Below are 17,197 nucleotides of genomic sequence, written 5' to 3'. Positions count from 1 at the left end.
TTTCTGATTAAAACACTTTCCTCTTTTTTTTCCCCCATCTGGGAAACTCCTAGTTTTCTAAGGGCCAACTCACATGACCAACTTCTAAGACCCTTTCTGTCATGAAGATTTTCCCAATCTACTCTTGGCAGAATTGGTGACATGCTGTGTTCCCACAGTATTTTTTTCTTGGTTTCACCACATATCATCTTTACCTGTTCACACACCTAACTTCGTGCTGAGGTGTGAGTTCAATGTGAGGGCTAGCACACAGCCTAGGGCTGATTACATACTGAATGCTCACTTAGCTCCTTCTGGACATTCTCACTGATTAATACAACCCTGGGGCCAAGTTGTCATTTGTCTAATTTGTGTTTTATGTTCGGAAATTTTATAACTGCTTTTGTACATGCTGACCTTACATATCAAAAGTTCCTTGAAGACAGGTAGGTAAAATGTTAGTAACGATCCTTTACTGTCTGACCAACTAAGTAGCCAAACAGCAAGGAAATGCTATAGCTATGTGTTTTATTCCGCTGGACTTTAGACAGATGTATCCAGATATAAGACATACCCTGAACTATGTGAAGGTTCCTAAATAGACTCTGTATTTTCCAATATGCTTTGGCCCCTGCTACTTGCTGGTCTCTAATGTCTTTCTTCACTAACACCTACTAAAGCATTCCCAGCTCAAATCTTACCTCCTCCACGACACATTTTAAATCACATATCAACTCTTATCCCATCTGACTCTATCACATATATAATGGTTACTAAATACTGAGTTGTCTTTCAGTTACTTTCATGTATTTTCCACGTACAACTCCTGCTTCTCAGAAGACATTAAATTTTATTCATTCGAAATTTATCATAAAAATTTTAACAGTCCTGTAGCTTATATTCAAAATAATGCAGTTATATAAATCAAATACATAGACAAACCTGAATTTATTATGAAAACATATTTACTTTTTCTCAGAAAATGAGAGCAAGGCATATAATTAACCATATGTTTAAAAAACATACCTTTTTATTTACAGCAAAGCCAATTGAAACAGCTACAAAAGGAAATCTTTTAAAAAAAGGACAAAACACAAATTTACCAACATAGAATTTTGTTAATAAAATTAATCTTTTCATAATATAATGCTCATAAAATTTTTCCTACAAAAACTCTCATCTCCATTACCCACAAAATCTTAAGATGCAGAACAGTTTGTATGGTATATAACCCTTTGTAAATAGGAGATAAAGGGGACGTATTACACACACACACACACACACACACACACACACACGCACACACGCACACAATGCTTCTATAGACATAAAACATCTCTGAAAGGATCCACAAGAAACTCATAACAATGGTCATCTCCAGAGATGGATCCTGGGAAACCAGAAATAGAATGCAAAGAGCATTTTGCCCAGCATTTTCTACCTTTTGAAGGTCAAATTCCATGAATATAGTAACTATGTAAAAATATTTTTTCATGGCCATGCACAGCAGCTCACTCCTCCCAACATTTTAGGAGGCTGAGGCAGGAGGATTGCTTGAGCCCAGGAGATCGAGACCAGCGTGCCTAGGCAACATGGTGAGATCCCATTTCTACCAAAAAAAAAAAAAAAAAAAAAAAAAAAAAAAATTACAAAATTAGCTGAGTATGGTTGTGTACACCTATAGTCCAAGCTTTCCTGGGAAGTGGAAACAGAAGGATCATTTGAGCCCAGAAGGTCAGGGCTGCAGTGAGCTGCAGAGACACTGTCCTCTTAAAAAAAATCCAAAAAAAACTTTTAAATTGATTTGGTTAAAAAGCATATATTTTAGTGATTTTTTCCTCCTATGTTCTAGACCATGATAAACACAAGTACTGCACTGAACAAAATAAATTGCAGTTACATATCTCTACTCCAACAGCAAACTTTGAGCTTGACATCTGAAAAGTAAACGTTAAGCCAACATTTTTCTATAGCTGCATGACAGTTTGAACACAAGTTGTAACGGCTGACTCACAAGAGAATTAAGATCAAGGAAACAGACAAAATAGATTAGACTAATGAAGCTAAGGCTATTGGATATAAAAACTTCTAAATATGTAGGCTAGTTTTTATTTTAACAAAAATAAGATCACTCTATACACACTGTATTGTACAATCTTCTCTTCTGTGAAAATACAGTAGCATCTGTCCACATTTAAAAGATAGAACGTTCTATCACATATAGTTTTGAAATCGTAGCTCTGTAGACTTCAAGGACTGTATATATAGTACACATGTGTACAACTACATGGGAGCCTCAAATACGACATCTATATGTAATTCTACCACAAGTGGCTACTAATTTTAACTCTCATGGGCAATTCCATCAGGCTTCCTTCTAGTAATATCGTATACTTCCCTGTGCCAGATACTATACTAAGTTCTTATGTGAAGGTACTATTCACAGAGTCAAGTAACAAACAATTCCATGAGGCAAGTACTATTAATACAGACTTTTTATAAATTGTTTTTAATACGGTGGCCTAGAAAGTTTAACTAACTTGCTTAAGGTGAAAAAGCCGGTAAAAAAGCACCAGAATTGAAGTCTATTGATCCTAACACCCATGTAATTTTTATTTTAATTTTTTGCCAGCCCCAGCCCCATCCCAAGGGCTAAGGGAAGGGGCTTCCCCTACACGTTTTAAGCCTGTTTTTCTCCTGGACTGAATTCATTCTATAACAACAACATTCCAAGAGTGACTTCATTAGTTTCACCAAAATACACTCTTTTTTTTTTTTTTTTAAAGATGGAGTCTTCCTCTGTTGCCAAAGCTGGAGGGCAGTGGCACTATCTTAGCCCACTGCAATCTCTACCTCCTGGGTTCAAGTGATCTTCCTGCCTCAGCCTCCCAAGTAGCTGGGATTACAGGCATGTGCCACCATGCCCAGCTAATTTTTGTATTTTAGAGACAGGGTTTCACCATGTTGGCCAGGCTGGTCTCAAACTCTTCACCTCATGATCCGCCCTCCTTGGCCTCCCAAAGTGCTGGGATTGTAGGCATGAGCCACCTTGCGCAGCCTAAAATACATTCTTTTTTACCATAATCAGTTTAAAAATTTTTAAATTTATTTTTATTTTCTGAAAACATATTTTTGGCCAGGTGCAGTGGCTCATGCCTGTAATCCCAAAACTTTGGAAGGCCAAGAGAGGCAGATTACCTGAGGTCAGGAGTTTGAGACCAGCCTGGCCAACATGGTGAAACCCCATCTCTACTAAAAATACAAAAATTAGTTGGGCATGGTAGCAGGTGCCTGTAATCCCACCTACTTGGGAGGCTAAGGCAGGAGAATTGCTTGAATCTAGGAGGCAGAGGTTGCAGTGAGCCGAGACTGAGCCATTGCACTCCAGCCTGGCCAACAAGAGCAAAACCCCATCTCAAAAAAAAAAAAAAGAAAAAAACCCCGTATTTTTACACAATTACTACTAACAGATCCATATAGATACATGGTATGTGATACTCAAAGGACAGAAAATCGCATGCAGTGCAAAGTGCCATTCCCACTCTTGAAGCAGCAATCTTGTTTGCTTCCCTTTTTACATAGTGCCAACAGTGAGAAAAAGAACGGTGAACAGGGCACTTGGCACCACAAGACAAGATCACATTAATATTTCTTTACCTCCTCCATATCTGATTAAGTCTGCATAATACATTTTGCTCCACTATTACACTTTATATACACTTTATTAGAATAAAGAAGCATAAACAAAGCATGCAATTTTCTAAAGTGTACATGTTCCTAAACATGTTCCTAACTACAGGTCAATCCAGTTAATATGCAAAGAGTAATGATAGTAGAAATTTAAAAACATACCTGTGTACAAAGTTAGTTGTTCCATCAATAGGGTCAATGATCCATGTGGGGTTGTCAGTTAAGACACTTTTTTCCCCGGCTGCCACAGACTCCTCACCAATGAACCTAAAAGGAAGGACAAACTCTTAATCTTTACGTTGCTTTCAACCATTTCCAAATCATAACATTTTCTTAGCTACACAGAGTACTATAAAACATACCAAAAGTCTATACCCTACACTTTTCTATTGTTGCTTCTTCTTCCTTTAGGTAAGGACTGATAAAAGTAAAGCTTTAATTTATTTCCTCCAGAGCAAACTGATGTGAAAAATGTCAGAATTCAAATTCTAACATGTTATACCAGGGTAAGATGCATGCACACACACATGTGCGGCAGATGAGAAATCATTAAGGAGATGTAATGATTTTTAAAAATAGGTCTAGACACTCTAACACTCCTCCCTTCAAGACGCAGAGCCTCATGTCCCTTGCCTCATGTCCCTTGAGTATGAGCTACCCATAGTTACTTGTTTCTAACCAATAAGATGGAAGTGACAGTGTACAAAAGTTTGGAGACTTGTTCACAAAATGCCCCTCTGGTTTGCATCTGATTCACTCTGTTTCTCCCTCCATATGCTACCTGCTCCAGACTAGGAGATGTCAGCTTCCACGTTGTGAGCTACTCTGTGAAGAGGCTACATGGTAAGGAACTGAGAGAAGCTACCAGCAGACAACCCCTCCAGGCACTGACATCTGTCAGCAATCACATGAGTGAATAGATCCTTCAGTCCCAGTCCAGCCTTCAGTTGACTGCAGCCCCAACACTTAGACTAACTTCATGGAAAACCTTGGCAAGAACCATGCAGTTCAGCTACTTTCATATGTTGAACCCCAGGAAATGATGAGATAATAAACATTTCCTGTACAGAATAAATCAAAATACCTGTGAGATGGATACTTTTCTTTTATGGAAGAGATAAGCATGTTTTCAACTTTTTGGTCTGTAGCAGTTACCAAATCAACTGGAGAACTTTTGAGCATAACATTCATTTCATTTTTTTGAGCATCACAAACTACCTAAAAAGAGTTTTTGGTGAACAAATAGAAAAGGCATAAATAATTTTAAATAAAAAGATAACATACAGAAATGGCTTAAGACATTCAATCTGTCTTAAATAATATTCTTTAAAAAAATCTTAAAAATGTCTTGCAAATATATCCATAAAATAAGCCTTTAATAGTTACAACTTTCTACAAACAAAAATTATATAATCTTACATCGTATTTTAGATCACAGCTGTCATCACAGTAAGTTTGATCATATAAAATTAGGGTATATGCTCTATTTAAAGTATTTATTACAATGAACACAAATGTAGTTTGATCAAAATGAGTATTTTACTTAACAAAGCAGGCTAAATGTGGTGGTTCACGTGTGTAATCCCAGCACTTTGGGAGGCCAAGGCAGTCCAGGAATTCAAGACTAGCCTGGACAACATAGTGAGACCCTCATCTTCACAAAAAAATTAAAATAAATTAAAAGTAGCTGCACATGGTGGCTCATATCTGCTGTAGTTGCAGCTACTCAGGAGGCTGAAATGGGAAGATCGCTTGAGCCCAAGGCCAGGAAGTTGAGGCTGGATTGACCCATGATCCTGCCACTACACTGTAGCTTGGGTGACAAGCAAGACAGTTTTAAAAAAAGAAACCGAACCAAACCAAACAAATGAAACAAAGCAACAACACAGTGTCCTCACCAATCACATTATAACTGAGAAAACCGTAGTTCATACCTCTCCAGCTTGTCTTGCTAGAGTTACTGCATAATCCATGCATTCCTGCCAAGGATCAGCCATCTTCTGAAATATTTAACAAATATCTGTACAAAGTAGTTAAAACTGTCTTAAAAGTCTTAATTATAGAATAGTTAATTGTCAAAAGCATCTTAATTAGAAACAGGATTCACCCATGCCCTACAGTCATGTCAGGATTCACCCATGCCCTACAGTTTTTTCCAAGATTTATGCCTATACTCAGTAAAAAACATTTCTTACCTAACTTACCTCATTTCTACATATAAATATTTTAATAATAAAGATTATTCTATAAAATTGCTTTGCTTTCCAGTGTGTCCATATAATATTATATTTAAAACAAAACATTTGTTTGGAGAATAGATAAGAAACGACACAAGAAATACCTTAAAAGCTAGAATAATATTTGGAAGGATAATAAAGTGAAAACAAGAGAAAGAACACTAGGAATACTGAAATAAAAGAAGCTTGAAGGGAAGCAGCAAAGGGTACTTAAAAAAATTATGTGTAAAGATGAGGAACTTATGGCTCAGAGACAAATAATTTGCCTAAGATTACACACAAATGATACAGTCAGAACTTGAACTGAATTCTGATTCCATTGTTCTTATTATCATAACATTCTGAGAAGAGAAAATTCCAGGACCAAAAAAATAAAAATAAAAAAGCAAATTCATTTCCCTGAGTTTCAGAGATGAAAAAAAAAAAAAAAAAAAAAAAAAACCAACATATATTTGTGTTCCAAACTGTCCAGCTTTCCACTGACTTCTGAAGACTAAAATAACACCACTGGCTTGATCACACTCAGAAGTCTGTACCTAGCACAGTAAAGCTTTTTAAGCTGTCAGACTAAAAACTGTGGCACCATTTATAAAGCAATACTAATTTTGTCTCTTTTAAAATAGAAAATAGACACTGAGTTAGACCTTGAAGACTACTCAGAAACCCTTGGCTTGGGGCCCACATTATAGGAAAGGGGACAGGAGAGGAAAGGAGAGCAAAAGACCCACATGGTGAGTTTCTGCTTGTTGCTTTTTCTTTCTGTTAAAAACATTTTTAAAAATTTTTTTTAAAGGAAGCCACTTTCTGAGTCATATAAGCAACTCCTTCAAACTCTTCAAGAATTGTTTCCAAACCTTTTTTTCACTCTTACTCCCATTCTGCTCCACTAGTCTTAACAGAACTAGATGTTCTCAAGCTGCAGCTTCTTTCCTGCCAGAAACAGCTCAAGCCACTCACACCCCCACCTTCTAACAACACTAATGTAACTCTACAAATTCTTCTGGTCCCATTTCAAAATCTACTGTCTCTTCTAGAGATTCTCTACCCAGAAGTCACTATGTGTTTCACCCTTCAATACATGTTTGCTGAGTACCTATTATATGCTATACACTGCACCATGGAGAGGAAAATCAGGTCCTGTTCACACTTACTTTTTAGGAGGGGACTCAGATATTAATCAAAAACTAAAGACTACATGCAAAATGTAATAACTGGAAAAACAAAGGCTATGGAGGAGAAGTGCAATGAGAAGCATCTAACAGGTGAGTCTCCACGTGGACTTGGGCATCAGATCAGGTTTCCCTGAAGACAGGATTAAACCAAGATAAGAAGAACAAGTGAACAGGCATGAACCCACTCAACTGCAGGATAGGAAGAACAAGTGAACAGGCATGAACTCACTCAACTGCAGGGTAAGAACAAATGAACAGGCATGAATTCACTCAACTGCACGATGCCTGCTACGTGAAGACTAACTGAAGGGCCTAAGTGTGACAGCTCAGAGATCAAAGCAAACAGAAGGGATAAAGCTGGGGAGGTAGTGGGGATCATCCCCTACAGGGCCTTAGGGATAACACATTGATCAAAGAGGCTTCAGAAATCACTTCATTGTGGCTACTGAACAGAAAGGTAGAAAATAGGTGTGGGTAGAGGATTAGCAGATTTACATTCAGGATGCAGTAGTGTGGAGGAGACCTGACGATTGGCTCAAACCTGGTAAGGAAGTTTTGCTGGTAGAGAAGTTAAGAGAGTCAAGAGATACCTGTTTTGGGAGAATCAGCAATGGATTGGCTACAGAGTACCAGGGAGAGGAAGAGGTCAGATTCCCTCTGAATCTGGATGCCCAGATTTTCCACTCTGGCAACTGTACGGGTAAAGGTCACAGTCTACTGAAACAGGGAGTAATAAAAAAAGAGTCAAGTTTGGGATATGGGTGGGAGTTTGGGAGATCAGGAGTTTAATTAGCAGAAGATGAGGGGGTCTCTGTAAAATCAAAAGATGTCAGTTATGCAGCTGAATCATGGAACCTGAGCTCACAAGAGAGGTGTGGCCTGCAGATTTAAACATGTAAGTTACTTGGGTAGACAGCAACTGAGGTCCTGAGTCTGGACATCATTGGATATGCATGATTGACAACTGTGTAGAAATGTAATCCACACAACATCAGTATGATCCAAAGGGAAAATAGACTGACTGTGGAAACCCAGCAAGGACTGTCTGTTCAGATTCATCTTGGCCTCTCCGTCCAACGCTCCTTTCTCCTGTATACAGGGCCAAACCCCTTTTGAAATGGAGGTCTTATGATCTACAATCAGACAAGGCAGGTCAGAGAATTTCTTCATGGCTAGTTCTAAGACAGAAAGGTGGTCCAAGGTTGCCGTCAAGGGCTATGGGAGTTATGAGCCAGGAATGGTGGATAAAAACGTGTGTGTGTGTGTGTACAGAAATCACAGGTATATTTATTGATGGGCAGGTTGTGCAGTTTACTCACTTTCATTTTCCCAAAGCCATAAAAACCTGAACTGTTTCCCGCTGTTACTGTCCTGGTCATAGCCTTCCAGCGTGGGAGTCAGACCACCTTCTTTCCTGCCTGCCATTTGTCCCAGCAGCGCGACTGCGGACAGCACAGGACCTGGGAGCTGCCCTATCACTTACAGTGACTACCTGGCCCTGGAGATGCGCCAAGTTTCTCTGAGCTTTTCGGAGTCGGGCACATGAAAAGGGGCAAGGATTCTACAGAAGCCGCCACGGAGGTTAAGTGAGGTCGCGTGGGCGAATCGCTACTCCAACGTCGGGACTATTCCCCGTCACCCCAGGGCAGCCCCGGACAACGCGGCAGGTAGGGGTCACCCAGATGCGGCCTCCGCCCCAGGCGCTGACCGCGCACCGCGCTCCTCCCCGACCCTGCGGAGGGAAGGGGCCACCCTGAAAACCCACAGCGCCCGCCGAACCCGGAGGGTGTAGAGACGGCGCGCGAGGAAAACAGGAGTCTCACCTCGAGTCAGAGGGCGTCCTGGCTAGCTCTGTGCCCGCGGTTACCACGCTCGGCTCTTCCGGAGGTAGAGGGGCTACTCGCAACAGGAAGTTCCGCCTTTTAAAACTCCGTTCTTGAGGGGGCGTGGCTGCTTCGGGCCCCGCCCCGAGCTGCGCCCTGCGAGGCTCTGCCAGGCCTGGCCTGGTCCTGACCCGCTCTGGAGCATCGGATATTGCATCTTCTTTTTCATTTAAGGTTCTTTTCTCCTGCTTGCCCTTTCACCTCTAAATTTTTAAAAATGACTTCTCTCTTTATTTTGCCTTTTTCTTCTTTCATTCTCCATTCATTCACGGTTTCCCATTTAGCTTTTTTTCTCCGTTCTCCCATTTATTCGACAGTACTGTTTTGACAAAACCCAAATTGTAGCTATGACTCCGATTGTGCAGTTTTTAGGTGCTAACCTAAAGCTGGTAAACCTATACTAGATTTTTTTTTTTTTTTGTTAACTGATAACCAGAACCAACTGCCCAATTCTTGATAAATTACTTAGATACTATTTATTGAGGACTTACTATGCTTCAAGCAATTGTATGGGATATTTTTGTTTTTGCTTTTGTTTTTTTGTTTTGTTGGGTATTTTGCTGACAAGTGTTCCTTCATAACCAACTAATATTTCCCAAGTTTTGGCAGAAAAGTCATCAGTCATCTGTTTATGTAAATGAACATGGCTTCGGTGACTTGAAAAACTGCTAAAATCAGCATAACCAATTTGAAGTCAAATAAATTAAATATCAAATATCTTATCCCTTCAAATGAAAACCTTTCAAGCTTCTTACATCAGGTGAGCTGGAAATCCAGTTTTTCTGAGAGGCCTCACCTCAGCGGCTACTTCACATTTGTTCTCAGGTAACTCGGTTGCTTTTTTTTTTTTTTTTCAGTCCAAAGAGGCCTTTCTGCTTTCAAATAGCTACTGAAAGTGAAATGAAAATCTGCCAGTGCACAGGGAAGTCTTAGGGTTCAGATTCAATTGTGGCAAAAGTGCAAACTGGTTTTACAAATCCAAAGGATCTTTTCTCTGATGCTGTGAAGGTAGTTCAGATGGCTGCAGACACCTCAGTATGGGATGCACGGTCCTTGAGTTCCCAAAGGGGCAGTTTTGAAAACTACAGTCCCATCTGCACCCATTGTTCCCAAACCTAAGAAATCTGCTGTGTCCAGGTGGTTGTAGGGGGCAGAGGACAGTAGCACAAACTCTGCTTCCTGGCATGATGTCCAGCTCCTCACTCTTCCGACTTTCCCTAAGGAGAGTTCCCTCTTGGAGGCCTTTGGTATCTTTTCCTGTCAGCTGACTTCCATCTATTGGAGAGGTTGTAATTACGCTGAACCTCAGAATGAAGGAGAGGTGAGATCCAATGCCCCTGACACCTCCCTAGACAGCTGAGTGTACACAAGAGAGTTCTAGGGAAGTGTGGCCTTTGTGAGGCCACAAAATAGTCTGGTCATCCTTCCCAGTAGGCAACAGGTGCCTCCTTGTTCTGTATTTGTACGATAAAGAGGGACCACAGGAATTCATTCCCCAGAAATTGTGGGCATCTTGCCAACTACACTTAGTCTTTGGAGATGACTTCTTTTAAATAATCACTCTCTTCATTACAAAATAATACAGGTTCCACATGCCAAAACGTTCATAATTATAATAATTATTTAAGTGGGTTTTTATTTAAATTATCAAATTTATATATATCACGTACAGCTGTTCAGAGGTGGAGTGTGCAAGGATATCTAATCAGACCTTGTGTTTTGATATAACAGATTGGAGTGGCATATATTGGTTAGGACTTTGACATGCCCTTATAATGCTATCAGCTTTACAAGACATAAAAATATGTATCATAAAATTGTTATTCTTGGAACAGCGTATCATAGAATCGTCTCTCTTAAGAGATGGAAACTTTAAGAAAAAACTGGCATAACTATTCTATCTCTGGATCTTTATTCTATCTAATCATGGCTGTTTAAAATAATAAGTATGAACTCAACTGATCAGACAATCTGCTTTATGCCTCTCATTCTTTTTTTTTTTTAAAAAAAACGAATAACTTGGGTCACCCCATCCCTATCCATATTTTTGGACAAGTTTTACTATGTAAAGTCTGTCCTCCTTGATACATCTATTACAGAAATAAAATACATTCCAAATTCCATCCATGACCTTTCAACTACTTTGTAAGATTCTTTAAATATGCATAAAGTAACAAAAATAATAAGAGGGCTTACCATGTGTCAGGCATTGTTATAAAGACCTTGCTCATATTCATTCATTTGATCGTCAGAATAATACCACAGGGTAGGTGCTACCATTATTGCTATTTTCAACATGAATCTGGGCATAGGGAAATCAAGTAACTTGATCAAAATGTTCCACAGCTGGAAAACTAAGAGTGCCAGAAGTGCAGCCCAAGCACAGTGTAGCTCCAGAGCATCTGATCCTGACCTTTATAGACACTACTGATTAATTTGTTCAATAAGTGTTTTTTAAGGACCTACTCTTTTCAATCATTGTGCAGCGTGAACCCCACATATCCGAAACAGGTCTCAGTTAATTCAGAAAATTCATTTTGCCAAGTTTGAGGACACACACGTGTGACACAGCCTCAGGGGGTCATGATGGCATGTGCCCCAGGTGATCAGAGTACAGTTTGGTTTTAAAGATTTTAGGGAGACATGAGACATCAGACAACATATGTAAGCTGAACATTCGTTTGATCTGGAAAGGCCAGACAACTGGAAGCAAAGGCAGGAAAAGTGGAAGCTGGAGGGGGCTACTAGGTCACAGGTTGTGAGACAAATGGTTATATTCTTTTCAGTTTCTGATTAGTCTCGCCAAAGGAGGCAATCAGAATGCATTTATCTCAATAAGCAGTGGGGTGACCTTGAATAGAATGGGAGGCAGGTTTGCCTTAAGCAGTTCCCACCTTGACTTTTCCTTTTAGCTTTGTGATTTGGGGGCCCCAAGATTTATTTTTCTTTCACAGCCAACACTAGGAAATTTTTGAAAAAACAGTAAGTGATCCTTGTCTGAAGGAAGCTCATAGTTTGTTTGTTTCCCTAATTAGAAAGCAAATGTGTATGCAACTATTCTCATCATCCTGAATCTTTATTACTTTATGCTATCACCCTGTTCAAAACACTAGGTCCTTGAGTTCTACGCCAGAATCACAGACTTACAGAGTTGTATAGATCTAAACTTCAGTTGAATCTCTTTATTTTACAAATTTGAAAACTAAAGTGAAGAAAAGTGTCTTGGTCAAGGTCACAAGGTTAATAATAAAGTATAACTAGAAAGTAGGTATCTCATCTCCCAGGTAGTAAAATACATTTATTCAGAGTATGTATGTAATCCCAGCACTTTGGGAAGGTGAGGTTGGATCACCTGAGATCAGGAGTTCAAGACCAGGCTGGCCAACATGGAGAAACCCCGTATCTACTAAAAATACAAAAATTAGCTGAGTGTCCTGGTGGGCGCCTATAATCCCAGCTACTCAGGAGGCAGTGAGTGGAGATTGCACCAACTGCACTCCAGCCTGGGTGACAGAGTGAGACTCCATCTCCAAATGAAAAGCAAACAAACAAAAACATTATGTAAGTTAAATTTGGACAAAAGTCATTCTAATTAAACCTATAGTGGGTATTTCTGTTTAAAGGAGTAACATATTCTACTTAGGCAATTAGCATTATTTTGCACAAATCTTGGTAGTCATATATGGGTTTTGGTGGCATTAAAAAAAAAAAACAACCCTTGGTTTTCTTATCAACGGGCAAAGTAAGTAAAAATTCTCTAATTCTATGATAAAATGGTGAACAGTACTGATAGAAAATGTTGACAGTTTTAGGTCCCACACATATTTATATGATTGCTATTTCAAACTAGCAGCAGATCTACCAGAGTTGAAAGTTAAAACTGATAAAATAATAGCACTTACGATGTCCCAGACACTCTTCTAAGCCCTGTACTTGTATACTCTCACTTAATTCCTAGGACAATCTATGGAGTTGACACCATTAGCTTCATTTTTTATGTGAGAAAACTGGACTATAAGAAGATTAAAGAATGTGCCTACAATCAATCATAAGGCTAGGAAATAGGGAAAGCAGGAAGCCAATTTAGAAAGGTTTAGGGAAGAAACAATAGAGTGCAGAAAAAAAGTGATAGCACTGAGAACTGAGAAGAGCACTGGCAATTGTATTACAGACTGTTTCTTAGGAACTACATTGACTATAAAGAAAGAAGACAGAAGAGAGAAGGGGTCGAAGAGCTGACCCTGTGTTTCAGGGTAAACGGTAATACCTTTGGTGGGTTAATATGGAAGACAGGAGAAAGCTCAGCTCTGAGAGCAGAGATGCCACATTTACTTTAAAACATACTCATTTTGATGTGCTAGTGAGAGCACCAAATAGAAATTTACAAATTCATTCACTGAGTGAGAATTTACCAAATGTCTGCTATATGGGTGTGCCTTCTTTAAATACTTAGGATATATCATAATCACTTTTCTATTGCTTTGTCTCATTTAGGAGACCACTGGAAGTATCACATTCACATCATAGCCTATAAAACATTCTCAAACCAACACAGTTGAAAAGTTGTCTCCTTACTTTGAACTTTTGTATTATCATCTCCACCACTCATTGAACGCTTAGCATGTATGAATATCCATGTGTGTGTGTGTGTGTGTGTGTATACATATATGTATTCTCTATCCCCAATATCAGATTTTTAACTAGATTATAACTGGCTTTAGAGCAGGTATCATTGCAGTTATTCTTTGACTCTCCCATGGTGCCTTACCCAGGGTAGGAATTCAGTAATGCTTTAATTGTTAGACTAGGGTATTTCTTTTCCTTTTATCTTGTAAGAAAAACATACATCTTTTCTTAGCCTTGTAAACTAGAATGATTAGTAACATTTCACATCCAGAACACATGGCTACTGTAAAAGGAGCCACAGACGCTAAATTGGCCTTGGACTGTGGAAAAGACAGCTGAATAATGGCCAGAGCTAAGAAACTATTTAACATCCCACTTTCGATAGCAACGGTTTTACAAACAGGAAGAGGCAGCATACAAACTTTAGCAAAGGAGTACCCAAACAGCAAACCCAAAGCAGGAACTAAGAGACCCAACAGAAGCACCTTGAGGTTATCTGTTTTTAAAAATATTAATCCCACTCTGAAAGTCAAATAAATTCCTACGAACATTAAAATAAAACTCAGAGGTCTAATTATTCTCTCCAAGAAGTTTGCTCTTTCGGGCATTCTACGTTTGATGACTATTCCAATTGATACCGGTACAAGTATGAAAAGAAGTGTTGACACAATTTTAGAAACAGGAATATGAAATGTACCTGACAACCCTAATATCTTACTGTATATGTAAGAATTGACAGGCATCGTGATCAGAGCCAATAATGTTGATGTGCAAGTCATCAAAATGGCCAATGTGAAATCTCCATCTAGAAGCAGAGCAAAGAGATAGCCCCCACCCCCTCCTGGGCATGTGCAGGTCATTACAAATCCAAAAGCTTGTGCCTCAGGCAATGCCACAATCTGAGACAAAAGAAATCCACAAAATGGCATCAGAAAAAACTGTGTGACTGCCCCAAGAATTACTGGCAAAGGTCTCTTCCATATTGTTTGAAACACCTGTAATTCAATCTTGCAACCAAATGCACACTTATTCAATAGTATTAGTGGTAAAATAAGCATTAGGATATTTCTATCAATATGCATTGATGCCTGGAGAAGACCGCCGTTTTGTTTAAGCACTTTGACTTTCACATTCTTGATTTCTTCAATGAGTCTTTTTTGCCTACCTTCAAAATCCCACAGTTGAATAGTCACATTTGTTTCTCCTTCTTCATCAGTCACCAGATTTATGGTAAAGTTTGTACCATCTGATGAGATCTTCTTGATCACATTCACCATTTGCAGCATTTTAGGATCTTCTATTTTTACAAAGAGGTAGCTGGAATTAGGCCGTCTATCTTTGTAGCTTGAATTTACAATGATGGTCTCTTCAGTCTTTGTGAAAAATAGTATTTCAGTCTTCTCTATGTTCAGAAAACTGAGAGATGATAACCTTGCTTCTTCTATAGTCACAAGCAACAAAAGTAGAGGAATAAAAAGTTTTCTAATCATTCTGAAAGCTTAAATCATATATATGCAAAACCTTTTTTAAAAAATGAAAGAATATTCTTCATGCAGGTGTTCCAGTGACAGTCTGAGGGTGAGTTAGGTAACAGTTGTTTTTGCAGGATCAAAGTCCAGTAGGAGGGACTGCTGTACTTTTAAACAAATATATAGCCATCTAGGCAGCAATATAACCGGTTTAACTTGTGATTAAGAAAATTAAAAAGCCATGGCATTTAGCAGATTCAATTTATTACAACAGAATTTAATCTCTTCCTCTTGACTTCCTCATTTCTGCTTATGCAAAAAACTCAGCCTCCTGTTTACCTGCATTTAAAGCCTAGTGTCATCATTCTTAGTTCTTTCTTGCTAAAAAAAAAATTAGACTAAAAGCAATCAGGATCAAGAAATCTGTAACAGATACTGAGCAAACCTAGAGTTCAGTGTTACTGTTTTCTTCAATCAAGTCAAAGTCAAATAAACAGACACTGAATGTCTGTTTGCCCAGGGCATGGAGCTGGGAGCTGGCCATCCCATAATGATTAAGTCAGATGGAGTCGCTGCTCTCCTGCTTAGTGGGGTGACCCAATATAACAAGTTAGAAAACTGCAGAGCCCAGACACTGGCCTTGGCAGTATCCCTCAGCTGCTAATAGTTTTCCTACATCTCTGAAAGGTGACTGAATCCGTCAGGTGAAAACTGACACTGTTTTTTGTATACTTAAGTAGGAAAATAATTTCCTGAATGGTTACCAGATAACTTGGGAACATAGAGATAGTAGTTAGCTGGTACCATGGCCAAAGGTACAGGCTGGCTAAGGGACCATGGCTACTGAACACTTGGATCCTGAAATGATGGGGCAATGGAAGGATACCAGCATGGTTCTAATCTCTTATTCCTTCTTCATAACACTAATCTGTTCATAGTTAGGGGCAAGGGCATTCAATTGACCCAATTTGGTCCTATCCCTTGGTTGCCAGGAATGAGAAAAAGCATCAGACTTTTTGGGTTTCAACCCATAGGGTCACAAAATTGTGTATTTCCCACACAAGGGGTGGGTGTCCTGATGCTAAGCAGCAAACAAGCAAACCAAAGAAACAAACAAGGGCAACTGTTTACTATTAAAATGTAGTAGTTTCTGAACATGTGACCATTTCAGCAAATCTTTCATGTAATCACAATGCAATGTGTTCAAGGTAATGCCAATTCATATTAAGAAGTTTAGATCACTTTGTTCCTTAAAGATGTCAAAACATTTTTGTCATTTTAACAGATTTTATAAAAGCATACCATTTATGTCGGTTAATCTCTCAAGTGCAATAGACCTTAGATCTCATAAATTTTATTAATATGTACCACATTAAGAAAAACAAGATCCACCGTACCAATGGTGAGAATAGGGAATGGGACACTGTTCAGTGATGTTGCAGTTAAAACTTCCCTCTTCTAAAATGACAAATGCAAACAAATAAACAAAAAACAAAAAACATCATAAAACCTAAGTTATCTTTATGTGATAACTTTCATCATAAAACCTAAGTTATGTGACCAAATATCTTGACTCATAACTTTTGTTGCCCAGGTTGAAGATGTGAGTATGTCAATTTTTCTTTCCCTCAAAACTCTATCTGCAACCCTTTTAGTTCTTCGGTTTTTCCAAGCCCTTTCATTTGAAAACTGTTAAGAATAAAGCCTGAAAAATCCAGGAAAACTTTGATAACCTATAATTCATCTGTATAAGGGTTCTTCAAAATTTTCATAGAAAATATGTATTATAAAAAAGTGTGCATGGATGTCAATTTTTTTTTGCACCAGAATAAACTAACTTTTTATAGCATGTCTGAAAAGGACCTGGTGAGGGACACTAACAAGAATAAGACAGTTAGAAAAGAGCCCTTTTATCAGAGAAACATGAATTCTGCTAAAATTGAAGCAAGAACACACATCAAATTTATGGTGAGGTTTGGGTGGAAGAATGGTGAAATCACTGATGCTTCAAATAAGGTTATGGGGACAATACCCCAAATAAATCTGCAGTTTACAAATGGATAACTCATTTTAAGAGATGAGACAATGCTGAATATGAAGTCTGAAGCAGATCATTCACAGCAATTTGAGAGGAAAAAATT

At 38.7% G+C, this 17,197-nt stretch overlaps 2 protein-coding genes across 15 annotated transcripts in view; both read right to left on the bottom strand.

Moving 5' to 3' along the window:
- Positions 1-12,037, bottom strand: part of IMPA1 (inositol monophosphatase 1) — a 63,809-nt gene extending 51,772 nt beyond the window's left edge. For 12 of the 14 annotated variants that reach the window (XM_074386941.1, XM_074386950.1, XM_074386942.1 and 9 more), the window contains exons 1-5: positions 8,902-12,037; positions 5,604-5,689; positions 4,754-4,887; positions 3,832-3,936; positions 1,006-1,051 (exon numbers count right to left, since the gene is read on the bottom strand). In XM_074386941.1, the coding sequence (XP_074243042.1) occupies positions 1,006-1,051; positions 3,832-3,936; positions 4,754-4,887; positions 5,604-5,666 (348 nt within the window). In that variant the 5' untranslated portion in view covers positions 5,667-5,689; positions 8,902-12,037. Of the gene's footprint in view, positions 1-1,005; positions 1,052-3,831; positions 3,937-4,753; positions 4,888-5,603; positions 5,690-7,668; positions 7,793-8,901 lie in introns of all 14 variants that reach the window. The other 2 variants (XM_039464533.2, XM_010350888.3) reach the window with 2 other exon arrangements.
- A 91-nt stretch (positions 12,038-12,128) lies between these two features.
- Positions 12,129-15,087, bottom strand: SLC10A5 (solute carrier family 10 member 5). Its single transcript, XM_074386940.1, has one exon. The coding sequence runs from the start codon at positions 15,075-15,077 to the stop codon at positions 13,761-13,763; it is 1,317 nt and encodes a 438-aa protein (XP_074243041.1). The 5' UTR covers positions 15,078-15,087; the 3' UTR covers positions 12,129-13,760.
- Positions 15,088-17,197: the final 2,110 nt, after the last annotated feature.

Source organism: Saimiri boliviensis, chromosome 15, assembly GCF_048565385.1.
Source record: "Saimiri boliviensis isolate mSaiBol1 chromosome 15, mSaiBol1.pri, whole genome shotgun sequence".
Lineage (NCBI taxonomy): Eukaryota > Metazoa > Chordata > Mammalia > Primates > Cebidae > Saimiri > Saimiri boliviensis.
This window is presented reverse-complemented; position numbering and strand designations above follow the sequence as displayed.